Genomic DNA, 27,318 nt, shown 5'->3' on the forward strand with positions numbered 1-27,318 from the left:
TGTCAGTGTTGGTATCAATAGGTTCTCCAAATGTTCATATTTATCAAATATGCATTTCATGATTTAAAATCTAATCTGATGCCAATTTTTAGTGTAAAAGCAATTACTAGTGTGAAATGTAGCCTTTGTAAAGAGTTGGGTAACTCACAAAAGTGAGTGCAGTGTGTTTATTCTTTGCAGACAAACAGCCTAAGTTTTTGAAACTATGACTACAGTTTTTTGAAAATCCTAATGAACTTGTTTGCCGAACCTTAACTATTCCAATATCACACTGTTGTTGAAATAAACGTTTATTGTTGGAATCCTCTTCCATAAATGTTTTGCCATGCAATGGAGAGAGTTAGTACTATTGTTACAGAAAAGCCAAGGAAAAGGACAAAAAATACGAGAAACCCCAATACAAAAAAACAACGACTAAGGCTACGTCCACACGTACCCGCATATTTTTGAAAACTGAGATTTTTCTATGCGTTTGCACCTTTCGTCCACATGTAAATGGACGAAAGGTGCGTTTACAAAATCTGAAAACGGAGATTTTTAAAAACGCCTGCCAGGGTGGATATTTTTGAAAACTCAGTTTTTGCATTTACGTGTGGATGAGGAAAACGGAGAAAACGCAGCGTCAAAGGTGTGCGCCTTTTTTGATGTCACACTGTGTGCGACGTTATTGTTTCGGTGAAATTGATTTCTACAATGGGGGAGACTGTTACTGTTAATTTTACTCTCTGCAGTGTTTAAATGCTTACACATACACACACAGTTATTGTCCCTCCACACATACGACTCGGTTCTGCTTCTATGCCCCAGCTTTGTTTACTATCTCCCACCGAGGCTTCTAGACTTCTGATTGGCCAACATTTCTACACGGTTAGGAATATATTGCCACCTGTTGCTTTGGCATCTTCCTAGCAGCGTTTTCAATAATTTATTCGTTTACGTGTGGACGGGATTATTTTATAAAACGAAAACGGAAAATCTCCGTTTTCAAAAATGTCCGTGTACGTGTGGACGTAGCCTAAGTGGAAAAATAATAAAAGTTAGGGTTACATGTCTGGCTGACAAAATATACCAAAGTCTCTATATGTTTATAGTAATGACGAAGTCCTGTTTAACATGTATGGAAAATAAGATAGTGATGAAAAACAAGCCGAGATGTTAAACAGCAACTGGCTCCACTGGACTTGGGATGGAGACAACGATAAATAAATCCTTGCAGATTAAAACAATTGCCATTTCCACTCATGCACTGCAGGGTCAGGATTGACACGGCTGTGTAAAAACGTGCGCTCAGAAGCATCTTCCACATTTAGGTACAGAACTGAGGTAAGGTATTTGCAAAACGCATATTTACAACGTTCTCTGCAGTAAAGCCAACAGAAAGGACGACAAAGAAGAAGCGGCTTCGTGTGATGATGAAGAATTTGTTTACCTCATCATCAGGATCAGACTCCATATCCTGTGGTATTCCAAGATGCATTGCAGGAGAGGAGAGAGATGACACAATGGAGAGCAGGGAAGTTATAGTGAGCGGGAGGTGAAAATAAAACTCAGGGGATGAAAATGGAGCAGCAAAAACAACAAAAAGCATCAGAAATCTATGGAATTAATAAATACACACAGCAAAATAAACAAAAGCAAAAGCAAAGGAAATACAGTTTCTTGTGATCAATCAACACCACAACAAACAAACAAACAAAGTATTGTTTTGTTGGTTTTTTTGGCAAAATTCTTATGTACCCACAGAGAGCCAGGCACTAAAGCAAAGCATGATGTGCATGTGTGGCTGCAATGTGTACGTTGTGGGGTCTTATGACTGGCACAGGCTTTAACATTAATAAAAGACACAAGGAGCAGGCAGTCACTTCTAGACCAGGTGAGCTTCAAAGATTTCTCTTGGTCTCAGGAGGACAGTGTTTGTTGTTCTTCAACTGGTTCATTTACATGTAGATGATATGAAGTGGCCTAAAAGAATCAACAGTTTAATCATGGAAATCGTACCTTCTTGTGGGTTGGCAGTGTGATATTCAAATTGCATATGGCAGTCTGTGGAAGGCCTTTTGTGGTTTTTGGCTCTCTCAGGAAGGAGAGGCGCCCACATGGTTCTTGGCCCATGTCTCTGATCTGCAGAAGACAGTGAACACTTGTTCAACAAAACCTAATGTCAATAAAAAAAATGCATTTCTTCTTAATTCCAGGAGTAATTATCATTGCACCTCAACCTATTGCAGTGTTTTTATATACAAGTAAAGATATAACAGGGAAAAATATAATCCACTTATAAGCATGTACATGTACATAAGCATGTACAGAACATGAGATAATTAATGCAGACTGAAGGAAAGGAGAGTTGTTTCTGAAATGCACCTGTATAAAGGAGGCTACAGTAAATGCTAACAGAGAGTGTGACAGGAAGAACACATCCTATACCTTTACGTTGAAAGGAAGTCTGTTTTCCTTGAAGGAGAAGAAGTTAAATACCAGCTGCTGCCCGCTTTTGGCAAGAGGGGAAAGATTGCCATAACAATCCACGTAGATCGGTTTGCCCTCAAGAACCTACAGAAATCCATTATCCAAAAATATAGAATCACAGCACATTGTTTTATTTTATCTGTCAGTGCAGTTTTTATTACACTCTCTTACTGCAGAACATTTGTTTGCATCCCACCTCAATATCTTTGCTGCGGGCCACCTCCTCAAAGTTCTCCTGCTGCTCGAGGGTCTTGTCCACTTTGTCGTCCGTCATGCAGAAGCAACGCAGCCGAGCCTCAATAACATCATTCATCTTGGCGAACACCACAAATTTGGCCAGGTACGGCACGCAGATCAGCTCCCGGTATAACTGAGACGCTAGACTCACCGTCTCAGGAATCTGGTGACAGTCTGCGAGCCAAAACCTGAGGGGGAAAGATCCAAGGCAACACAAAAATTAAATAAATAAAGCAATCTTTATGTATGAATCTTCTCACAGGTGTATAACAGTCATTCTAAATAATAATCTAAGTGATCAAACAAACTTGGCTATTTCTCTGAAGGATGCAGAAAGACACATGACATTTGTGCAGTAATCTAATTATAGAGAACCAAAGGGTGCTCTGTTAGTATCAGGCTACACACTCACCACATGATTTAAATCAAGTTAGGATGGAAAATCATGACTTTGCGTAATGTAACTGAAAGGTTCACTTGCTGAGGTCAGTTTAACAGCATACCTCAACAATCTGTGGTTTACTGATTTTGCACCGCACAGTTAAATGTGTAACTGAGTGTAACTCTGTCAGAGGGGAACTCGGGATTCTGTCAACTAACTGGTTGCATTTTTGCGCTTTTATCTCGTGGTATATTTGGGCATTCACTGCCAACTTCTGCAAATACACTGTCAATATTTTGAAGCTCACCATAATGTTTTCTTGAAGAGAGTTAAACTCTCTTGGGTTACTTGTTGGGACTTCCACTGAGGTGAGACTAGACCTGCAACTAACTGCTTTTATTATCAAGGTCTCCAGAAAAAAAAAAAAATACACTGATATTTGATAGTGATAAATATACACTGAACCAACCATACTTTAACCTACTACACTGTTCTGATTTTATCTGTTTTGATTTTTGATTTTATATACTGTTTTTTTTTTTGTTTGTTTGTTTGTTTGTTAGTTTGGTTGTTTGCTTGTTTTAATCTATTTTAAATCATGCTTTTTATTTGTTTTTGTTTCTAATGTCTCTGTAAAGCACTTTGAATCACCTTGTTGTTGAATTGTGCTATACAAATAAACTTGCCTTGCCTTACCTTTATTATTGATACATCTAGTCATTATTATTTATTATTAATAAAGAAAGTTACACCTGTTTCTAGGGCTCAAAGTACTATATTCTCCCTCCACAAATGTAACAGTTTCACTCCATAATTAGTCCAATGAATCAATTTTTTTTTCTTAATACTTTGCCATCCAAAATAATCTGATCATTAAAGTCAGAGGTATAACATGGGCGCCATTTGTTTGTCTGTCTGTTTGTCAGCAAGATCATTTCATGACGATTGACTGTATACATCGGTATATTTATATATGCAGTGGTCCAGTTCTGATTTGCCGTGTGTATAACATACGAGTGTGTCTCACCTGGCCGAAACATTTGTGGTGAAGGAAACGCAGTCAGTTACAAAGGACAGTGGTGTGGTTCCTGTGATGTCCTCCCACTGCGCAGGGGAGGTTCCTCCTGCATTAAAAACAGGGACAGAAATTTAGCTCACTGCCTTTTCAGCATGGGCAGCTTTTAGCTTACGTAATCGCTGTTCTTTTATCTTCTTAGCTCTGCATTTTTTACCATCAAAGTAGAACTGATGAGACTATTCGACACATAATGATTTGTACAGTGCTGTGCAAAAGTCTTAAGCTACCCCTTATGTTTATTATTTCCTTTTGTATATATTCCTCGAAAAATGGAAAATAGGTGTACTGACATGTGAAAACATAAATGGAAACAAAGTAGATAAGGCAAAAACAGAGTTTTCACAATTCTAATAAGCTTGAAAGTCAGTATTTGTTATGACCACATTTATTCTTCTTTAATTAGCTTTCAGGAAAAGTTCTCCAGGATCCTTGAAGGACATTCAAAGCTCTTCGTTGGATGCTGGCTGCTCTTTGTTCCAATAATCACACACTGCTTCAACAATGTTGTGGTCCTGGCTCTGGGGAGACCCATCCATGACTGAGAGGGTTCCACTGTGTGTTTGTCTAATCAGGTCCATGATTTTACTGCATTGGTGATGTGTTTGAGATCAATCTCATGCTCCCAAAAAGAGCCCCAAACCATGACAAAGCCTCCACTAGGTTTTACAAATAGCCATAAACACTCAATGTTGAATCTCTCTCCTCATTTTGTCTGTACATATTGAGTGCTGTGAGTGAGTGCTTGACATTTTTTAGGCCTGCCAAGTGCCTTTTCTCTCTTAAATGATTCATATTTAGGACAGTGTTAAGTGGCTTAACAAACACAACACATCCTCAGAAAATGCCAAGGTAAACGGACTGGACTGAAAATGAATTAAAATACAGCCAATTTTCAAAGAAAAACTTCAAAATTGAGAATTGTTGCTCAAGACACTTTAAAAAAAAAGTCTGTTTTTTGGAAGCAAAACAGAATTGATGATGGGTGGCTCAAGACTTTTGCACAGTGCTATATAATAATAAAAACATTTTAAAACAAAAATAAGTAATGTAATGACTGTCAAGATATCTTTTAAGGATACTTGGAAATAAATGTTAATTCTGCAAAAGCTGTTTGTATAGAGGTACCACAAGAGTATTGTCATGCTCTACTAATCCACAGGTCGGCTTGCCTGTGATGCTGCAGAGGAGACGCAGGCAGGGTGCCGATTCGCCTCGATGGCCGATGGGATGGCCTTCTGCTGATCTAGGTGGGACAGGGATCGTCATAGTGATCGGCTTGTGGAATTTTCTTCTCCTCGGCTCTACAGTGACAATGGGGCTGAAGGTGGCTCTGTTGCCAAGGACTGCCCTCACCATGTCGTCTGGCACAGGCTGGGCCTAAACAGAAGGCCAGGAAGATGTACAGAAATATTTGGCCGTTAAATTCTGATCACTGCCAAGTCAGGCAATTTTTAAATATTCTAACAAATTAAGGGATCTAAGCAGTTAAAAGGAATGGTAAGGTAAAGAAACAAATCAGTGCACCGTCATCATACAGACGAAACTTAAGTGGGCATTAAGAGTCCTACTGTACCTGCAGGCCAACACGGATCTTCTTGGTGAGAGCTCCTGGGGGGAATGAGGCCTGGACCATGGGAACAGTACTGCTAGAAAGTACCCCTCCATCAGGACCCATATGATTAGATTCCTGCTTAATCCGCGACACCACAGCAAAATACTGTGGAAAATCTCCAGTGACGATGCGGCAAATGCGCTTCTTCTCCAACTCGGCAGGACTATCCATCTCTGCGAGATGAGAAGAAGAATTTCACACACACACACATACATATATATTTATATATGTGTTTGTGTGTGTGTACTTATGCACTCATAAACAGATATTTGCAACATATATGCAGTATATATGTTTGTGTAATTTCCATTTGTAGTTTGAGTTGATCAATGGTATTTCTGCAGGCTTTGTCAGCTTGCAGGTAATCAGCCCATAAAAAAGCAAAAATAGGACTGGGCTGAAATGCACCAAATCGTCTATGATCATTAGATTTTTATGAGCTCTTTCAATTAATCTCCATTGGAAAACAAGGACAGGAACACAGAAAGTTTTATGCCGTAGTAATCAGATGATAGCTGTTCACTGTACATGGAACTCAATGCATCCAAAAGCCCATGCAGAACATGCAAACTCCACACAAAAAAGCCCAACGATTGTTAATAAAATGTGGACCACACCAAATAACCTTCCTGTTACCTTCATCCATTCCAGAAAGCAGCTCTGTGAGGTCTTCTGGTCTAGTGTCAGACTGGTGCTCCTTCCACGTGTCACCATTATCACTCCTCAACACGATCAACTCCCTCTCTTTCCCCCGCATTGAACCAAAATGAGGGATCTCCACAATCACAGGACTTTGAGGAAACAGAGCATAAGAATCTTCGTTAAATTGGTGCACAATCTAAGAAAGAAAGAAGAAAAAACCTTTGATTTGCCTCCTAGCTTACTACAAAAAAACCCCAAAACCTACCCAAGGAACTGAGCCCCAGCAGGTCCGACCTCCACCAGTCGGCTGACCAGCCCTTCACCCTCTACCATGGGTGGAGGATAGGCCAGTTTGTGTCTTTTAGCCAGGCGACAAGTAATACGTGTGGGTGCCGTGCATTTCCTGGGAGGGATGATGATGCGCATGCCATTGTGGCGGCTGCCCCTCATGGAACCACCACGGGCATCCACCATGAAACTGACCAAGAACCTGCCAGATGAAGAAGAACATTTCAGAGTAGGAAACAAAACAACGACAAAAGAGAAAGATAGACTAAAGCTACGGACACAAGTGGGGAGGACGATTCCCATGCTGTGATCACCGTACACCAAAATAAAGTGAAGGAAAAGACAGAAAGTAACAAAAACAGAGAAAGAGGAAGAGACAGGACGATAGAGAGGAGAAAAACGATGCTTTGAGTTCTGAAATTTGGCTGTTCTCACCTTCACCTGCCTCAGTTTAGGGAATTAAACACTGTGTGAAACTAAACTGAATGCTAATGAAGTTGTAGAAAGTTTAGTTTCCAGGACTGAGGCTGTAAGTGAGCATGTGCCAAAGATTCAGCCCCTGTAAAGCAGCATTAAGTGGTCAAATATTAAACACCAGCACTAATGTTTCAACTCTGGTCGATACGATCGGTATTCTTCAAATCAAGAGCACGTTGTGGCGTCCCGTGAATACACCAAATTACACAAATAAGAAGACAGAGTAAGTTTTGGGTAGGCATACAAACCTGCCTATGCAGCTTTAATTTAAAGCCACACATTGAATTTTCTCCTCATAAGTGTTGCTTGCTAAGCATGTTGCAAACAGTAAAATCCCTGTATATTTTGTCAGAAGACTGAGTTGTTATTTTTTATGTGTAATGAGAGAGTAAGGAATAGCACAATAAAGAAGGAGTCCCAAACATGTCGACTACAAACTTCTAAGATCTAAGCAGTGCAAATGAAACACCAGACCACACAGATGACAAAGGCACAGACGGGAGAGGGAAGAGACAGTGACGAGATGAGAGGGAGACAGAGGTGGAGGAGCGAGTGACATCACTGCGCCATCATGGGTGAGTGCAGCAAACTCAGTCATCACCTGGAGTCATACTGAGGGAGCGGGGAGGAGAAGCTGCAAAATAAACACATGGGAGACAATGCAGGAGGCAAACCCCCAGAACCTAGTTTTAGTAGCAGTTCCATAATCACTGGTGGGATCTCTAATGACTACTCGAGATGAAAGAAGACTAAAAAGGTGAAAAAAACAAGGGATGCAGTAAAAATAAGGACAAAAAAATGAGGACAAAATGACAATGAACACAGTAATATTTAAATAAACAGGCACGCTTAGAAGGTAAAATAATGTGTCATGAATAGAAAGAAAGATCCGAAACTTAAAATGATAGATCCCACTATTTAAATTCTCAGTAACACCAAAGATATTTTCAGTTCTGTGCAAGTTCTGTGCAAAGACAGCACGCTCTATTCTGAGCAGATCTTAACACTTTATGATGTCGTATATTCAAAGTATGTAAAAGACGCATCGGTTTATCTAAGTGAAACACATGAGCCACTGTACCATGAGCTCACAAAGTATGCGGTTTGTTTCCATAATGATAAAATAGATGACGACAGAATGACGGCAGTGAACGTGGGGGAACTCATCGGCCATGTCTCTGGTTTTATGGTACGACGCGAGAGTTTTAGAGGGTGAAGTGTGTCTTGTTGCTTTAATGTAATGTGTACAGTAGCAGCACTGCAGAAATCCCACAGCCCTGCACCTTGTCTGCATCAGTGCTGCAGAGTTTGCTGAATATTGACTCTTTGGGGGAGAGCAAAAGACAGTAAAACATTTGCGTGCAGTAAGCATATAAAATGTGTGATTTCTGCAAATAGTTATATGAATGCACATGCAGTATGTGTGTCGTTTCACATGTACTGTAAGTGTATGCATGCTGGGAAACATCTTCCCAGGCTGGATGAGAGTGCAGCCGTTCTTACCCAGAGTGAATTGGACTAGACACAGTGTTGTGGCTGTGATCCATAGTGTCAGGAGTCCAGCTGTAGCGTCTCATACACTCCGAACTGTAATCTCTGGTCACAGCAAGGTGCTGGTTGAGGAAGATCCAAAGACATGGTAAAGAGCACAGAAAGTAAAGAATGGGTTAAGAAGAAAAAGGACGACAAAGAAAACAGACAGCAGATTTGCAAAACTGACTAATGGATCCAGACAAAAGGAACAAGGTGCAAGATGACAAAAAGTGAACAAATTATCACTCACTGCAATGATAGATATGGGCTGATTACATTTACAGCTTCTATTTCACCAATGTTTTCCATCACTGTCCATGTTCTTACAACAGCCAGGACAAAAAGGCACTTGAGGCGCATAAATAAAAGATGATACTGTATAATTATGATGACTGAGAAACTGGAAACTAAAGATCAGCTTTAATAAAAGAAGAAGGATGTGAACACTGAATCTTGGAACTCTCGTACACTGAAAGGAGCATGGGAATGACTTATGGCAAAGACCCAAAACAAACAAATATACAGAAAAGCAAAACTTGAGAGAAATGGAAGCTGAACCACTGCGAATGAAAAATAACAAAACCGACGAATGAGTCGGACATCCAACGACATTTATACCTTATTGAGTGGATCAACCAAGTAGGAAATGTCTTTACAGACACTCTGAAGCTTAGGGAAGAAGAAAAACAGTTCAGCAGTTGCATTATAGGTACTAGATGGCCCACACAAATTAATTTATGGTGCCGTGCTTCACTGCAGGATTTGTGCTTCACTGAGGAAAACGATTTTAACCCCTTCAATACCTTAATTTTGATTTTAGCATCTACATTCAATAGGTGACTGTAACTGAAACTTCACTCATCAAAAGGCAGATAATTCAAAGCAAACATAATCTCATATACATAATATTTACAGGTTAATACAGCACCAATTTACCAGGAAGCTCTCTGACATAAGACAGAGTAAAGTAGTGTTGTTAAATAGTCAAATGATTTCCAAAACATCTGCTTTTATAATTCAAGACAACTACAAAATATCGTTATGTTTTCTTTGGGATCTTGGGTGATGCTGAAAGAAATATTAACAATAATTTCAGGAAAAGAGTTACAGGTTCTTTTATTGCTACAGACCAACATAAACAACGTAATGACAGATGAGCGCTGCAGAGCACTGCAGTTTTCCCTTGGGAAGCTGGAGGTGGGAGGCTCAAGGCTCTTGGGTTTGAATAAAGCTTTCATCAAGGTGCTATATGCTCACTCTCAGCACTTTGGCAAAAGCAGGCATGGCATTAAGACTTCTTCTTTTATGACCCTTGTGCAAGATGAATGAAACTACTCGGATTCTGCCTTTAATCTATCCAATTTGTGTTTTAATCAGGAAAGACAACAATTACAACAAAAACCAAAGAAGAAAATGGGGATAGAAGGTGACAGAAGGCTGGGAAGTAGTGTCGAAAGAAATGAAACTTACCGTGTCTTTTGTAGGAGCCAGAATCTCTTCAATCATCATACTGTCTCGTGCAAAGGAGCTCCGGTTGAGCGTGTTGGACCTATCCGAACTGAAGGAGCGGAGGCTACATGTTACCATGCAACCCAGTGCCGCGGGCAACAACAAGTGACGGGCCGGGGGACACGGCATAAAACAAAAAGCAAGGAATCCATTACTACATGTAACCTCCAGGGGTTTCACTTACTGGACAGAGAGTCCAAAAGTAATATGGGGAAAATAGAGAAGCAGAAGAGTCTGCATTTGAACAGGGATAAGATATTGCAGCACGTTATTTAAAGATGGAAATGAGAGTGAGGTCAGTTTTTTGCATTAAGAGATAGAGGGAAAGAGGAAGAGGAGAAGTAGGCGGCCTTAAAGGAAAAAAGACAGCTCTGTCTATACGTCTGTCATGAGCACTAGTGTAACTACGTCTGCCTGAATGATGACGTATGACAGAATAGCAGACTGTACTTATATGCACCTGGTTGGCAGATAAGAGCTTAAAGTGTTCAATTCTGTGCAGACGTCATCAATGACAGGAAAAGGAACAAGATTCACTCAAAGATATTTCAACTGTTAAATCCGACTCAAGCTCAAAGGCTCACCTTCCTTTATTCTAAGATTAGCTGACCTAGACCTGTTTCAAAGGAGCAAAATACAAGAAGGGAAGCAGGTCGTTTCTATCTATCTTGCTGCAGTCTGCTTTATGGCTGTGTGTGGTGATGTGTGCCTATTTTTGCTGCCTCTTCGGCTCAGTGCAGTGCTGCAGATTCATTTCGGGCTTCTTTCTTGTGCTCCTTTTACAGCGATTTGATCATTGCAGAAGATGTGAAATATTCATTTGATGTGCGGTGACTAAACGCTTACCTAAAATATATATTTTTGTCTGTGTGCGAAGAAGCACTTAAATATCATACGTGAAAGGTGCGTTGTTGTTGTTGTTGTTCGTGTAGGATACGCAGCTTCAGCTGTGAACAAAGCTGAAAACTCTGCCTTCGTTTCTCAGAGGGCATACTGTATGTGTGTATTGATGCGCCGTGCGTGAGTGCAAAAGGGGGAGAGTGGGTGAGTGAGGGGGAGAAAATGCAGAGCTCAGCGTGTTTGAGTGGGCACGCTATTCAGCACAGAGAGAAGCCCTTTATTCAGCAGAGCCTGCCTACCCCGGCATCGAAGTTACCAAGCAACTCTGTACGGGCTGAATGGACTCGCTGGCAAGGCAGCGCCGCACTATCCCCCCCTCTACTCTGTTCTCACCCCGACCATGTTTGTTTTTTACAGCTTCCTCCTCTTTCTCATTCTGCCTACCCTACTCCCCCCAAAAACATCAGCGCTTCTTCTTTTCTTTCTATGTTTTCATTCTTGCTCATTCCCTTTTATGTCCTCCCTGTAGTCAGCCTTTCATTTCTGCGTGTCATCCTTCTCCATAATGATCTCCTTCTCTCTCTGCTTTCTCATTTCCTGAGTCACGATGCTTTAACAATACTGTGAAGTTTATCAGTTCATCCACTCAACTAAAGACTTTTTCAACTTTGCCTCTATCCCACTGCTTTTCTCTAATCAATCAGCCCCTGCTTTAACACCTCCTTTCCTCTTTCCACTCCATTCATTTTTATGGGTGGTCACTCATAAAATCTACTTCAAATTTTCAATCTAGCATGTCAAAGTATGAACCAGTTAAGCACTGGGTCGAAGGGATTTTTGTGGACTCAGAGAGGCAACTGTAGGCAACTGAGTTATAGTATATCCATGTTAGTGCTGCTGTGTTCGAATGCAAAGTTTCCATCTATGCAAACCAGAATTGAACAGCAGGAATCATGCCGAATACTTGTGGGACACCTCCAATTATGTCAACAAATTATTAATCCAATGATGTGTCCGATCCCTGGAAGTTACACTCAGAGACACTCCAAAAAAATATAAGGTGCCACATAAGAAGAAGCCACGTCAAAACATTAGTAGATTACTCCACACAACTCAAAACTGAAAGACGGCTCCGCAAAACAGCTGCTTATATTTTCTTATGTCCAGCAAAACTGTCTCTTTTGCACACCTACATCAAAACAATAGACACAGATTTCACTAAGAGGTATGAGTTAAAAAGTGGAGTGATGATGATGATGATGATCTAAAAATACAACACGTAACAGAAAATGGGTCAAATACGCTACCACGAACAGAGAAACAGCAACACTGGATGACGTCAATGTCCAATGAATGACTGGTGGTTTGAGTTAGAGGTCTTATGAGTGTTGGATTGGGGTTAAAAAGTAGTTCACAGGGTCACAGGGAAGAGACACCATTCACAGATCTTTTACCTACTACTACTGGTACCACAACTACTACTCTTTTCTTACCTGATTCTAGGGCTAGAATGAGAGACAGGATGCAAGAAAACAAGAAAAAAAGAACAAAATAGCAGAGTGAAAAGCAAAGCATTTTGAAGACGTTCAAGCATGATGTGACATTGATGCTGTGCTTTTGGTGGCACGCTACGGCAAGGTTGAGCGAATTTTTCTCGTTTTACATGAGAAGGTGTTTGCGTGTATCCAGCCCACTCAAAAAGCAGACCATGCAATGTCAATGTCATAAATGAAAAGGTAAGGGAAAGAAAAGAACTTGCTCAGCATCACACATTCACTGATCAATACATTATTTTATACATTTCCGCACTCCTGCAAAAACAGTCAGCTTAACAAAGTGTATGTGCAATGTATGTACATGTATATGCAGATTTTAGTATATGTATCTGTAGTTTGCAGAGGAAGAAAGTTCTATGGAAACTATGGAAGGACTTGATCATTTGTAAGGAGAAGTCAGTGTAATAATAATGTAATAAAACTCTGAAATAGAAAGGTGAGCACAGCTTTTAAGCTTGCATGTGCTCCTCGCTGTTTGTACAAAATAGTTCTTTCAAACTAACATTTTGCGTAATTCAACGTATTATCTCTCTGTCGAAACTTTTTCCAGGATCAGCCCATCAAAACAAAGTCGCTCACGTGGAATCCCTCCAGTGTTTCCCTTGTTTGCCTTGCCCTGCTGATGTTAGCAGCTTCCTGTCACAGTCAGCGTGTCGTTGTTTTTATCAATCCAGCCATCACAGTGCCATCTGCCATCTGTCAGTGCGGTTACAATACACACTGTGGGGCTGCACAACACACCACCGGAGTGTTTTCATTGGCGCCTGCCATTTTTCCACGACATCCTTTGTCCACTATGTGAAAGTGTAGCTACACCGACACGCAGCTGTTCGCCCAGAGCATCAAAGGTATCAAAGCTTGCTAGCTCTTTGTACATTTTTTTTTTTTTGCCCGAGTTTCAAACAGGGTCACACAAAACGCTGAATCATTTAGTCAGGTTGAATCATTAGATGGCAACTTCCCAGCTGCGCTTTCTGGTGACTTCCATTATGCCATGTTATTGTGTGTGAGCCTATATGTGTTTATGTTGCATGTGTATGCATGTGTGTGTGCTCGGTGGAGGGGGCTGTGCATTATACTAACTATTCAAGAGCAACAAGAACAATATATGTCATATCAACTATGGCATTATAAATCTGTGGATTTAGGGTGCAAATATCACAAAGATGATGTCACACTGTGAAGTACATCAATAGTTTTAATGTGCATATATATAAAAATGGCAGGTGCCTACCTGGCTGAGCGGGCTCCTATGCTGAAACCCATGTACCCCTCATGAGGGAGAGAGTCATCCCCCAACTCTTTGAGGTCCTGAGGCCGCAGGTATTTGTCTGTATCCCCAGTCATTGCATCCTCACCTAATGAAGGGACGAAATCAGAAAACCCTCCTGTTAACTTCAAAAGCTAATCAGGGCAAGAGAGACGATGCGGCACCCAGCAAAGAAAAACAAGCCGACACCAGCCTCTCTTTTATTTGATTAGACTACTTAGAGAGGGCCTTGGCTAATTATCAGCATCCATCTGCCGTTAAATCAACCCAGACTATCTCACTGCAACTTTTCTTTCTTTCAGTCTATTCTTTTCATTTGTGGCACACCAACAACATGAAGCTGGAACACTCAGCAGCGCCTATGCTGGACTTTAGAGGTGAGACTGTAGAATTAAAAGAGAAAGAGGCAGCAGCAAAGACACTTTGCGGTATATCTAGAGCTCTCCTGTAAAATCAAACGCAGCTCGTTTCAGAAGAGTCAAAGCAGAAGGTTTTATAGCTACCAAAGCCTCAGCACAATAAGCAAAGAATAAAGAGAAAGTGCAGAACCGCACCGCACCTCGATCGGCGGACCGGTGGACGATGACACGCCGGTCAATGAAGCCGCCGGGGCGGCTACAGTGTTTCCCCTTCTCCCTCATGTCCGGCTCTGTCCTGCCTGCAACACTCTGCTCCTTCACCGCAGCCCCTCCCCCTACCTTCAATACTGCCGCACTCCGATCACACACCACCACCAGTGTCAAGCAAGAAGACAAGGGATGGCAGCGTTTCCGGTGTCAGATTTCAAAATAAAACCAGTGGTGGAAGGGTTATAAATGAAATTATCTTTAGTCAAAACTAAAGACAAAGAAAAAAATTCAACCTGTTTACTCCCTATGTTTACACTTCATAAATTACAATTATAATGTTCATCAGCTACTCTTACAAAGAATACTGTGAACATGTTCTCTCAGGTGAAGCAAGGAAATTGATAAAAGATGCAAGATTTTCGAAGACATATCGCAATATTTTATTTATACTAAAGAAATATTTTTAACTAATAAATAATCTCTGTGTATTTAGTATAATTTTGAAGTCTTGTGCACCTTAATTTTAAAACACTGGGACAGAGAAATATCCATTATAATATCGCTTCCTGTCTGTTTCCAAAGCTCAATAAAAATGAAAGCGAAATATGCATATCTTATGATGTGGATGTAGCCTATGAAGTATTATTGAACGCATAACGATATCTTTTATTGTTGTGGCAGAGCGGATAATCCAACTTCCTGCGTTTCACAGATATTTCTGTCTGACTTCACAGACCTGGAAAGGGATCGACTGCTTGCTGTTAGAATAAAGTGTGGCAGTCCCATTCAAGCTCAGTTATTCCACCACTTACACCCCGACACTGACACACACACATACACCCTCCTGTTCTAGCCTATATTTTAAAGCATATTCTGAATCCCCCCGCCCAAAAAACAAGCAAAAAAACAAAGCCTGCCTTTTCCGTCCCTCTAAGAAGAAGAAAAATCAAAAACTGTTCACAAATATAAAAAAGATGTTGATTATAGTTCACACAATAAAAACTACGTAAAATCAGTAAAAACGGAAAAAATAATAACCACATGTTATAGTGACAATTTCACATTGGCTCTCAGCAACTCTCACTTTCTTACTTTCTGTCTCTCGATCAATCCTCTGTGGCTTAGTAATTGCACCGGCTATTGAAACTTCTTTTAAACCCCCCGAGCGACTTACCTTTGTCCAGCGCAGCCATATCGATTACAGCTCTGTTCGTGTTTCGGCGGTAATTTCTGTTTCTTTAAAACGCCACAAAACGCCCACGGTGTAAAAACTGCAGAAAGTTTAAGACTATCAAGAAGTCCATTCAATGCTTCTGGTGCTGGTGGAAAAAGCTGCCCTCTCGTCACCTCAAACACTTAACTCCACTCCAACCAACTTGCGTGTTTCTTGCCCGTGCGCACATCCCTGCTGCTTTCGTTGCGGAAATAATGTAGATTAGAACCTCTCCAAGTTTTGCGCCTCCTTGTTGCACAAAAAGGACACGAGGAAACATAGAAACAGCCTAAGTCTAAGCCACTTGACATCAGTGGCCACACCGGGGTTAAATCTCTTGCAGGCGGCTCAAAAAAAAGCTCATCTCATTGGATTTAAAGCGAGAGAGAGACAGTGCGTCTCTGGCTCAGCAGCATCCACAACAAACTCCAGTTGAAGAGTGTCAACAGGGGCCGCGGTGGAAGTGTTTACCGCTCTGTGGAGAGCACAGTCAGCTGACAGATCGTTTGAGCAAATGCCTGGGAACGTCAGCATTTGAAAACTTTCACTGAGGTTTTATTCTTCCTCTGTGATGGAAATCCTAGAGGGAGTTTGGCTGTGTGTCAAAGTGGGAGTGGGAGCTACAATAATGACTAAATAACCACATAATTTTGCAATTTTTAATCTCTTGAGCAACATTTCTCTGTCTAGCTCTTCTGTCTCTGTGTTGCACACAGTGACTACAACTTGCACAAGAGTAAGAGAATGCAAGCAAAGCAGCAACGGTTAACTGCAGTAATGAAACTATTTCAGGCCAATGCCATAGGAATTATAGAAATCTATACTATGACGCTAACAGAGAAAATTAAAGATTTAAGTTATTCTCGATTAGTGGCTGTAGTCATGTATAGAAGTCATAAGGCAGGTCACAATAACACACAAGAAAACACACACACACAACAGCAACCACGGGGAGCTGTTAGAGTCACTCCAACCCGCAGCTTAATAGGATTGGCTTCCCTCATGTAGGATTAAAACAAGTTGAAGAAACTCTTCACTTACTCCTGCTACTTCTTTAACACACACCTACATAGAGCAAAACAACAGCATCCTGTAGAAAATGAAGGAGTGCAGATCTGAATACAACTGCTGTCTGAAGCCAGTCTGGTGGTGCTATTGGGCAAAGTGATTATCAAGGCCACAGAAGTGCAACGCTGATGAAATACACGCATGGTATAAACTGTTTATGTGGGGGACATTAAGTCATGGGCACTATATTTCCTATGTGAGGATCTTCAGAACAAACCCATCTCCTAAAACCTGATATGCGTGTATACTTGTTGAGTCTAGCTGTATCGCCTCACACAGAAACTCCACACCCCTTGACCAACATCCCCCGAGCAACAGCCCGTGAACGAGCTCATCAATTTTGCAAGAATCTTGGCTGTGTAGTTCCAAAACAAAGGACAGAGGACTGAGTGGACGGTCCTCTGTACCATAAACTTGGCAGAACATTGGCCTGCAGTCCTGAAGCAGCTACTCTGCTGCAAACTATGAAACTTGAATTTTACATACATTGAAAAATGATTTGACACGATGTATGCCGGCCTCTTCATATTCCAACTCTGCATTTTGATGTGTGTCACATTGATTTTGCTTTCATTTTTTTCACAGCTACACAATTTTGTGTCAAATAATATGGCTACAGCTGGACTTTATTGTTTGTCTGCATGATTAAAGACTAAGGAAAAATAATAAATACAATAAAACAGTATATATGCACAACCCATGGAGCCTTAACAACATAATAACTAAAGAATAACCACAGCATTTAGTTTGAGTGGACAGTGTGTATTCTGGTCAGTGAGTAAGTTCCTTTGAAAATGTTCCCATTACCATGAACAGCAAAGCAGAACAGCAGTACAGCAAAGGCGACACTGTTAGTTCTAGGCAAGGCAGCTCTGTTGTATTAAAGGAAAAGAAGCAAAAAATAGAAGAGAGGATTCAAACCGATACCTTCGTCAACATCTGACAAAGACTCCTCACTGAGAGTTTCTGGCACATTGGCCTGGACTGTGTTTTGGATACACATACAGTGAAACATGCACGTTAATGAGAATGACATCACATAGCACACAGTATATGGGAATTATGCACTTTCATTGATTTTAGGGCTCAGTGATGAAATTTCAAAACATTTTTTTACATACCTTCATCATCTGACATATCGAGGAATTCATTCATGGTCTCAGGGACATTGATTTTATGCTTTTCGGATGCACTCTGGAAATTCAAAAAAATACATATATTATATATTCCTCACCTGTTTTTTTAAGCAGTTACAAATGGATTTTCTTAAATTATGATATGTCACATAATCACTTTAAAATCACTGCCTTTCACATTGCTACATATTAAAAGAAAGAACTGATAGTGACATTGTTGTTGATATTTTGAAAGTCAGTTTATGCGTGACAGCAAAGGGAACATAAGAAGAGATGATCTTGATTATTACCCATTCTTTAAATATTTTATCAGCTGAAGCTCTGATAAATGTAGTCAGCTGGTGTCAACTTCAGGATATAAGTTGCAAATAAAGTGGAAGCTTCACATATATTTCCTTATTTGGGCCTTAGACTGGGCTCCAGGCCCTGTCATAGCAAGAAGTAGTCATACTGTATTTCTGAAGGCCATCTTGACCCAGATAAGCGATCAGAAAATGTTTCAAAGTCTGCAGATGTAGGCTTAAGAGCAACATAAAACAACAGCAGAGGTCTGTGTACGGTGAATAATAGATCAGTCACACTGAGGTGTGAGGAGATGACCTTGATCTTTTATTCACACTCCTGTGGTTTAAAGCATTTATGACGAATACACTTTCCTGCTGATTGTGCTGGATCCTCAGTGACCTCTTTTCCTGGCTCTTCGCTCACTGTCCCCCTCACACGCTTGTCACTTCTTCATCACTGCCTGTCTTTCTGTACCTCACTCATCTGCTCATTAGGGTTAGCTGTTAGTATCGCTGTTAGTAACGTTGGCTATACGAGGGGAATCCTTAAGCTCCAATCTGAGCCGTCCCTTTCTCTTAAGCAGGACAACTTCACACATGTGACACAGCGTGACAGACTGACTTGCAAGCTCATTTGCAGTATTCACACCTTAACTCCACTTACAGTGTGCTGCTGGCTGTCCACGGCCACGGTTTATTTTTGGCAATGAGCTAGCTGCTCGGTAAGAAAACACTAGTAGTTTCACAGACAAATAAAAAACATTATTTCTATTGTTCACTTTTAAGCAAACAACAACCTTCCTAATCCAACAAACAACCAAAGTGATACTATTTCTAATGCACTGTACAACTTTTAGTTCCGATATTCTTGTTTCTCCTAATGTCAGAGCCCAAAAAGCATTGCAATCAACTCTGAAATCTTACATATCAGAAAATTCTTTAATGCACCAACAATTAAAACCAGAACCGGAAACTGCATGAAAATGTAAAGTATCACAGGGTGACAAAGCTGATTTCCACATAGTTAATACCTAAATAAAAATAAATGGCTGCCAAGAAAATAAAACATAGAAGTTTACCCTTCAGTGTCTGGAAAATGAGATTTGCTCCTGTTAATTTGCTAAAACATGATAGCTGTCAGTTTATTATTTAAACTAATGAAGCTGAATCATCAATAAAAATCACACAGTCTCACACACCCCAAAAAAGAAAACATACATTAAAACTTTTCAATAAGAAGCACATAATCTTTGCCCAGCTGTCAAGTTACACAAAATATCCAACAGTTGATGTATGATGTAATTATATGTCTTAAGATTGTATGTCTTAAAGCATGTGAGATGGCATTGACAAGAAGTCAGTATCTTACCATAGTAGCCAAGTTTTCATCAGTCACAGGCCTCAGAGTGTCAACCACAGAGATGTAACCAAGACGGCGGGCAATGGATAGGGCAGTGTTCCCGTTCTTACCAGTGACAAAGACACACAGAGGAAGTTACACACAGAAAGGAAAAAAGCATTCAGTATTTCCTCAAACTTAAGCTCTGCTGTCCAGCCCGTGTGTTTGTGTACTAACCACAGTGAGTTCGTTGGCCGAGGCCCCGTTCTGAAGCAGCAGGTTGATGATGTGGGTGTGGCCCTGCTGAGCAGCTTGGTGTAGAGGAGTGTACCCGTTCTAAGCACAGCCAGACAAACACAATCAGTTTGTCCAGGAAAGATGCAAATACACTGCAGGATTGCAGGAAGGTCTTCAGCAATACAGCGATACAAGACTGTATGTGTGTGATTCTGTGTGTCTACCTTGGTTTTGCCATTGACTCTGGCATGGTTGTGCAGCAGGAAGTTTGCCATCTTTGCATTTCCATAGTGGCAAGCTACATGCAGCGGAGTGTAACCCATCTGGAATGACAAATGATGGCGGAAAAGGCACAGACAATTCAATTAAAACAGGACGGAAAATTACTCACAAGTGCCAACTGCAGACTATAATTTGTTACGTCACAGTTTACTAGAGAGCTGGCCTGAATTTTGGAAAGTTTATATTTTAAGTGTAAAATTTACCAGGCAAATATATAAATCCTCTCACATAATGGGATTTCTCTAAATCCTAAATTAAAACTGCATCGTATTTCATCTGCTCTATGAATTATGTATTTGTGTATCATGGAGATCAGAGGGTGAATAACCTCTTTGCTGTAAACAACTGTCCTGTCAGCACAAACACACCACAAATAACCTTGTGTTAGCCCAACCTTTAGCTACTGCAGCTCTTAGTGAACGTGGTTATGTGCATGAATGTGTTTGCTGCATCCATAACAACATGATCACCTTCTACTCAGGTAACAATCCTTTATTTATGCAGCAACTGAGATGTCGGCAGACAGGTGAGTGTATGAGCGTGTTAAGCTAAAGAGGAAAATCAGGATAAGCACATAAAGCAAATTAACTGATGGGAGTTAAAAAAAGTATAAATATGCAGCAAACCTGCCTACTCAAGTATTTACAGTTTTCCCATGTGTGCAAGAAGTCATCTGAGAAAGCTGTACCTTTGTTTGTGGGTTGACATCAGCCCCATGATTGAGAAGGACTTCAGCAACATTGACCTTGTCCTCCTGAGCTGCTAAGTGGAGTGGTGTTAGTCCGCTCTGTATATGAAAAAAGGAGAAAAACATGCAAATCCACAATTACATTTATTAGGGTGGGTGTGCAGAAGAAGAATGAAAAGTAGGGTGTTTTTCAGAAAACTTGTTTGAGAAGTCGAATGTGTTATGGCAAAAATCATGACAAGTGTTTGTCTACTGGGTAAGAAGGATTGTGGGCCATATACATGTGTAAGCTTAATTACATTTGTAGTAGTTCCTGTATAAATACTATAGCTATGTGACAGATTCTACCTTGTTGCACACGTTGACATTAGCGTTCTTGGTCAGCAGCAGTGACACCAGATCCACGTTGCCCTCCTGTGCTGCAAGGTGAATTGGGCTGATGCCTTGCCGCGTCACTGCATTGGTGTCTGCACCGTACTCCAGCAGTGTGGTCCCAATTTCCATTTGGTTCTTCTTGGCAGCGATATGAAGGGGCATGTAGCCGTTCTAAGGTCCGCAAGAGAGGCGTAGAGGTTAGGAGGCTAGACCGAGCTCTTCTATGGTTGTAATGGCTAGTACATTATTATATCTATTTTACTGTAACAGAGAAGTTGCTAATTGAAGTAAGGGTTGGATAATGCAGTTTTCATCTATAATGTACTGCAGTCCATTCTCAATCGAAATGGTATTAATTTCATACATTATAGATTAAACTATGGGCAGGGCTGAAGGGTGTGTCTAAAAGTAATTTTCATTTTATCTACAAAACTTATACTCAACTCCTAAAGATCTATTACATGATAGATGCAGCTGAAAATCAGGATACAGCTTTGACTAAAATGTTGCAATTTTGCATCAGGACGTATAATCCAGTTTGTCATGAAAACAAACTTACAGCACAAGGGTCTTTCAACTTATTGACAGTCAAGAGGCTAGCGTGGCCAGCCTAACGTATCACAGGTAAAACTGATGGGAAAACCTCAGACAGAAGGTTGACCTCAGCTGTTACACACATTCACAACAGTGAAAGTGCTAGAGACAAAGTGTACAAACAGGAGTGCAACTTAAACGTGAACAGTCACCACACTGTCTTCCTCCTTTTTGCTACTGTGGAGGAGAGGACCTGAGAGAAAACATTACAAAGTAGCAGTAGAGGGCTACATTCAAACCTCTGGGTAGCCTTGAGGTCTGCAAGGGAGAAGGTAATTCTAGCTCAAATGAGAGTGAGTAAAAGGATAAGGTGAGTCTGGAAGAGGGAAGAGCCTCTATTTACAGAGCCTAACTTGGATTCCTTCTTTGATTTAATTTACGACACTGTGTAAAGCAAGACTTATACTTCAAGTCAAAATCCATTTATTTCTATCTCCATCACTAAGTAGAAAAACATCACACACGGAGCACAGTTTATGGTACTGCAGGGAACTATTGCAGCAATAACTGCAATAGTAACCCTACTCGTGTCTCTGTGTTAGCGCCTCTATACAACTCCTCTTGTACACACTGATTGATTTGTTTCCAAAAGCACTTAAATTAGATCAAGCACACTAACTTTAGAACCCAGCCAAATGAAAAACAATTTGAGAAAGAAAGAGAGAAAGGAAGAAGGCAGGACAGAATGAGTGTGGGAAGGCGACAAGAAAGGCAAAGGAATAAATTTAGACAGACGCAGATTAAGGGAGAGAAAGAGAGCTAGGATGGACCAAAGTGGCTTTGCAAGCTTTGGTCTCCTTTTGTGGCATGTCACTTGACAGTCCAGGCAAAACAGGCATTTCCTGCCACATTTTTGGTTGGTTCTGGCTTTTTGCTCACACTCGTTCTGCGGTTTCGACAGACTCTTAAAGCCTGGCAGGAGACAAACCATAACTTGACCACTTATGTTTGTCTGTCTAACTTAACAGCTTTTTTAAGGTTTTTATTGGGAATACATCATTTTCTCAACTCTTGAACAGACAAAAAAAAAAGGAAATGTTAGTGGTTTGGCACTATTACTGACTCTGGAGTAATTACATTTCTTGTTTTTCGGAGAAACACAGTATATTGCTTGCAATATGTAGCAAACCAGCAACTCAAATCTGCTGACAGCATGACCTCATTTCAGGCTGGTCGGGTGGTTTGTAAGACTTGACTGAGCACAAAATAAAACTCACACTTTCACTGATAAACGATGAAACGGATGGAGGAAATGGGCGAGCATTAGATCCACATTCACACGGATGAATATTACACATAAATCATTATTAATGGGATGTTACGTAAGTGATAAGCCAGGTGAGTTCCCCTTAACACGTGTATTGATATGTGTTTGTGTGGATACCTTGGCGGCAGCGTGTGGGGAAGCTCCCTGATCCAGCAGCAGCAGTGCCACTCTCTGATTATCGTAGTGAGCAGCTACATGCAGAGGAGTTAGCCCACTCTAAAACACCCACACACACACACACACACGTACAAATGCAGAGACACATCCACACACACACACAGGAACACAAACACACAGGCATGCAACACAACACTGGATTAGAAGATCACCGACCACACCCAAGCACAGACACGCTGATTAAGAAATGGTTAGAGATGGGCATCGAACCGATGAAAGATACAAAGTATAGGAGACGGTTAGAGCTCTAACTTCATGCGCTAAAGGAAGATGGCATTATTAGGAAACTGAGTGAGAGAATTTTCCTGCTGGCCTGCTGATAGATTTCAATGTATCTTCAAAATGTTGACTTTGCAGCACTTACTTACAACGGCTACAGTATTTTCATTTGGAATTCAATAGCCATGTCAAAACATGCTAAAGTCATCTCAAGTGTGCAAAAGCACCAAAATTGAAGATACACACTTTTCACTGGCCAGCAAAGATGTGACTAAAGCGTTATTTTTATAGCAGCAGAAAAAGGATTAGTATTAGTTTACCAACAGCAGAAGCCGCAAGGTCTAGTTATTATTTTAACTTAAATGTTTAGGGTTTATGCTTACAGCATAAAAAATGTGATCAGAAAACTGAATCTAATAATTTTTTTAACCAAAAGCATGTGCTTATCTGCCACTAGTTGTTCAAATTATATATTTTGAGACAAGATTTCTCAGTGTATCAATCGACACAAGTGGGAGATTAAAGGGTCTGCATCACTCATGTTAAACCACAAAATCGTGCTCGACATTACTCAATCATAGGACGTGTCCCACAGAAGGTGAATGCCCAACCAGGCCTCCGCACAGTGTGGCTCACTAACAACAACCTTCCATAAAGAGAGTTTCAAGGTCATGTCTTTGTCTTAATACTTTCTATAAGAGTTAGATGGTGGAGGCATTATGTAAATAATGGTCTGTATACATGGAGTACCTTATAATCTTAGGCTCTATAAGTGTTTTACAATGTTTTCTCATCAAAACGCACACGCAGAGAGATCAAACAGGGCGGCATATGCTGGGACATACTCATTATTTCTACCGAAATATATAAAAAAAACATATAATATCTTAAAGTCTTTATTTTCATCTTGATATAAAATGTATTATACTAATAACGACCTGATTTCCTTCTTTGTGTATCTGACACTGAGGCAGATTTTAGCGTGACACCACCAGACACTGTGGAAGTTTCATTATCATATCTGACAGTCTTTATGTTAAACGCTTTCAGATGGTGGCAAAGACGCACATACGCCTAGTGCCAGCAGGTCTCAGCTAACTAAGTCTCTATCAGTGGAATAAAAGAAATCTGCCTACAAGGTTTTTGCAACAGGACAAGCATCTGTTTGATGTGTCGCACTGTGATCAGACCTCAGCTTGCTTCCACCACACTACTGCCTCCCAGCATCTGGGCCAGCTGCAGCTCAGAAAACACAACACAGCCCTGCTGACTATCTTAGAGATGAGAACATGAAATTAGGAATTTAAAGTTTAAACTGCACTTTTGCTGTCTGTCATTTCCTTGCTGAACCTGCCTGCTCGTCTTAAACAGGTCATCTTTTTCTGTTTCTTAAATTTATGCTCAGAAACTCTCCGCCTTTTCAGACAACTCACCTTTCCAGCAGCATCAGGTGCAGCTCCCTTCTGTAGGAGCAAACTGGCTACCTCCATCTTGCCATACTTTGCTGCCACATGGAGGGGACTGAATCCTTTCTGTTAGGCCAAAAAAAAGGAGAGCAGGGAGTAGTGAGGGTATTTAAACAGGAAGTGAATATTTGCATTATTTTAGGTCCCACTTGGCTGGTGTGGGATCGAGCTTTTCCTTAAGCAACATAGTTTCTCACTGTGTCTTTCAGTGCTCAAGTCACAGCAGCAGCAAAGATTTTGTGTTATTCAGACTGAACAAAACAGAAAGTTTGGTCTTAAGAGCAACATCTCTTTCCTTCATAAGATACAGGACACCGAACATTACAGTCCAAATAGGTTAAAAAGTTCAACATTGTGAAAACATTTTCAATAAAGTTATATTTTAGCCATATTTAAATTAGGATGGATTCACTTTATTAACAACACTCAAATGCAAAATAACTTACAAATGAGTATTGTCTGTGCATGAGTAATTTTCTCTTAGCATATAACACAAAAAAACCATAGAGGTTCATTATACTGAGAAGGCAAAGGTCTTTACTATCTCTTGAGACAAATGCATGTCTATTACACATTTTGCTGTGATGCTGGGTTTGATTTGCCAGTGTGATCACTTGGCTTCCTTCCTGTGTGTATGCAAAGATATTTAAAGACATTAGATCACATTTTCCAGAGGAATGTGGGACTCCACAGATTCCCATTTTCTCTGAAACACTTGACCTCATTTGTGTGACAGTAGTATTCGTGCCAATTTTAAACATTTTATTCATTTAATCTGGTTTATAAACACCTAAAAGGGGTCAAGTAATCTGCTCGATGGCACAAACTTTCTGTTTTCACACAGATATGATATCATTTGCTTGAAAAGCCGACTAAGGTAAAGTCCCAAAAGATGCTATATGTGTGTGTGTGTGAGGAAGTAAGAGCCCACCATGGGGTTTACCCTTCATTAATCTGCTCTGCTAACAGAAGTCACCTTCAAAGACAGTCCACAGAAACATATCACACTCACATCTTCCAAACCCATTTTATACTTCGAGCAATGCACTTTTATGCAATTAGTCAGATCTGTATGTCAGTTTAGTCAGTTTAGTATGCTTAGACTATGAATTCTTTTGCTGGGAGAAGGACGTATTTAGGCATTTATTTCATATGACAAGAACCTTGGAGGCCACTCGAAACAGAAAACCATGCCTACTAGTGGAGATACTGGAAAATGGGAACATTATCTACATTGCAAAATAATGCTTAATCTTCCACAAGACATACCTTTGTTGCAGATGAGAGTGAGGCACCATTGTCCAGGAGCATGGCAGCAACATCATGGTGTCCTTCGCGGGCAGCCAGGTGAAGGGGGGTGTAGCCTGAGGTGGTGGCAGCATTGGCAGACGCACCGCAATGCAGCAGCTGCTGGACAATGTCGACCTTCCCCAGCCGACTGGATATGTGCAGCGCTGTCTGGTCATCCTGCAAAGAGAGGGGAAGTGACTTTTTGGCCCAGTTCTGTATCCCTTTTTGTTTTCTCCTTGACACAGTGATTGATAATGACGCTCTGTGTTCTAACCTTGGACTTGGTCTCCACCTTGGCTCCGTTCTTTAGCAGGTATCGGACTACGTCTGCCTGGCCTGCCCTGGCTGCCATGTGGAGAGCTGTCTCTCCTCGCTGGAAGATACAAAGGTTGTTGGCAAAAGGGAGATTTTCTAATCTGTATCGACATGTAGTACATTAAAATTAGTCTACTTACCACATTGGTGGTGTTGGGCGAAGCTCCGTGGTGCGTCAGCGCATGGACAATGTTTTCATGGCCCATAAAGGCTGCCACATGAATGGGCGTCAAGCCGGACTGCAGATAACAGATACGATAATCAACATGAAACATTAAAACACTAAAGACCAAATCAGCAACCAAGTTTTATCCTGAACATCAAAACCAAACAACAATAAGATCAATTCCAAGTAATTATTATGTATTAAATGATACAGAAGAGTAAAGGTGTTCCAGTCTGGTTGGTGCTCTATTACCTCTGTGACAGCCTGGATAGACGCTCCATGTTTAAGCAACAGCTCCATCACCTTGACTCTGTTCTTCTTGCAGGCGATATGAAGCGGAGTGAAACCATTCTGCATGATGAGAAAGTGTAAAGCTAAGGCTGGTATTCCAGTACGATCACTGAGAAACTCCCCACAGCCTCTAAACATGTGCAAATGTGTGAATGCTGAGATGTGCCAGGATGTAAATGTGTGGTAAAGAAAATGTAAATATGAGGAATAAACCTGTTTTCAGTCCTGTTTTAAACATTCATATCAGCACATATCTATTTATTTCACACAAAAATAGTCTATATCATTAAAACAACAACAACAACAACAAATAATCCAACACAGACAAAGCTATCAGAAAATAGACAGACAGTAAAACTTTATATTTATATCTGCACTGTAAAGCTACCCAAACCAAACCATTTATTTTTTCTATGAGTATAATATTAATCATAAAAGCAAAAGTGTCT

General features: G+C 40.7%; 1 protein-coding gene across 30 annotated transcripts in view; it reads right to left on the reverse strand.

Annotated features, from left to right (window-relative positions):
* Nucleotides 1-27,318, reverse strand: part of LOC102781022 (ankyrin-3-like) — a 121,642-nt gene that overhangs the window by 22,249 nt on the left and 72,075 nt on the right. For 13 of the 30 annotated variants that reach the window (XR_015719914.1, XM_087850150.1, XM_087850149.1 and 10 more), the window contains 28 exons: nucleotides 26,831-26,929; nucleotides 26,553-26,651; nucleotides 26,372-26,470; nucleotides 26,077-26,274; nucleotides 24,775-24,873; nucleotides 23,063-23,161; nucleotides 21,058-21,255; nucleotides 20,710-20,808; nucleotides 19,964-20,062; nucleotides 19,740-19,838; nucleotides 19,533-19,628; nucleotides 17,865-17,937; nucleotides 17,671-17,727; nucleotides 13,858-13,981; nucleotides 12,561-12,572; nucleotides 10,189-10,291; nucleotides 9,337-9,387; nucleotides 8,689-8,798; nucleotides 7,787-7,819; nucleotides 6,686-6,910; nucleotides 6,415-6,569; nucleotides 5,740-5,951; nucleotides 5,336-5,543; nucleotides 4,116-4,212; nucleotides 2,666-2,894; nucleotides 2,428-2,553; nucleotides 1,999-2,121; nucleotides 1,430-1,456 (listed from right to left, as the gene is read on the reverse strand). Coding sequence is in view for 29 of the 30 variants with exons in the window: in XM_087850150.1 (XP_087706276.1) it covers nucleotides 1,430-1,456; nucleotides 1,999-2,121; nucleotides 2,428-2,553; nucleotides 2,666-2,894; nucleotides 4,116-4,212; nucleotides 5,336-5,543; nucleotides 5,740-5,951; nucleotides 6,415-6,569; nucleotides 6,686-6,910; nucleotides 7,787-7,819; nucleotides 8,689-8,798; nucleotides 9,337-9,387; nucleotides 10,189-10,291; nucleotides 12,561-12,572; nucleotides 13,858-13,981; nucleotides 17,671-17,727; nucleotides 17,865-17,937; nucleotides 19,533-19,628; nucleotides 19,740-19,838; nucleotides 19,964-20,062; nucleotides 20,710-20,808; nucleotides 21,058-21,255; nucleotides 23,063-23,161; nucleotides 24,775-24,873; nucleotides 26,077-26,274; nucleotides 26,372-26,470; nucleotides 26,553-26,651; nucleotides 26,831-26,929 (3,249 nt within the window). In the remaining variant the exon portion in view is untranslated. The other 17 variants (XM_087850170.1, XM_087850159.1, XM_087850142.1 and 14 more) reach the window with 16 other exon arrangements.

Source organism: Neolamprologus brichardi, chromosome 13, assembly GCF_056152115.1.
Source record: "Neolamprologus brichardi isolate AB-2024 chromosome 13, ASM5615211v1, whole genome shotgun sequence".
Taxonomy (NCBI): Eukaryota; Metazoa; Chordata; class Actinopteri; order Cichliformes; family Cichlidae; genus Neolamprologus; species Neolamprologus brichardi.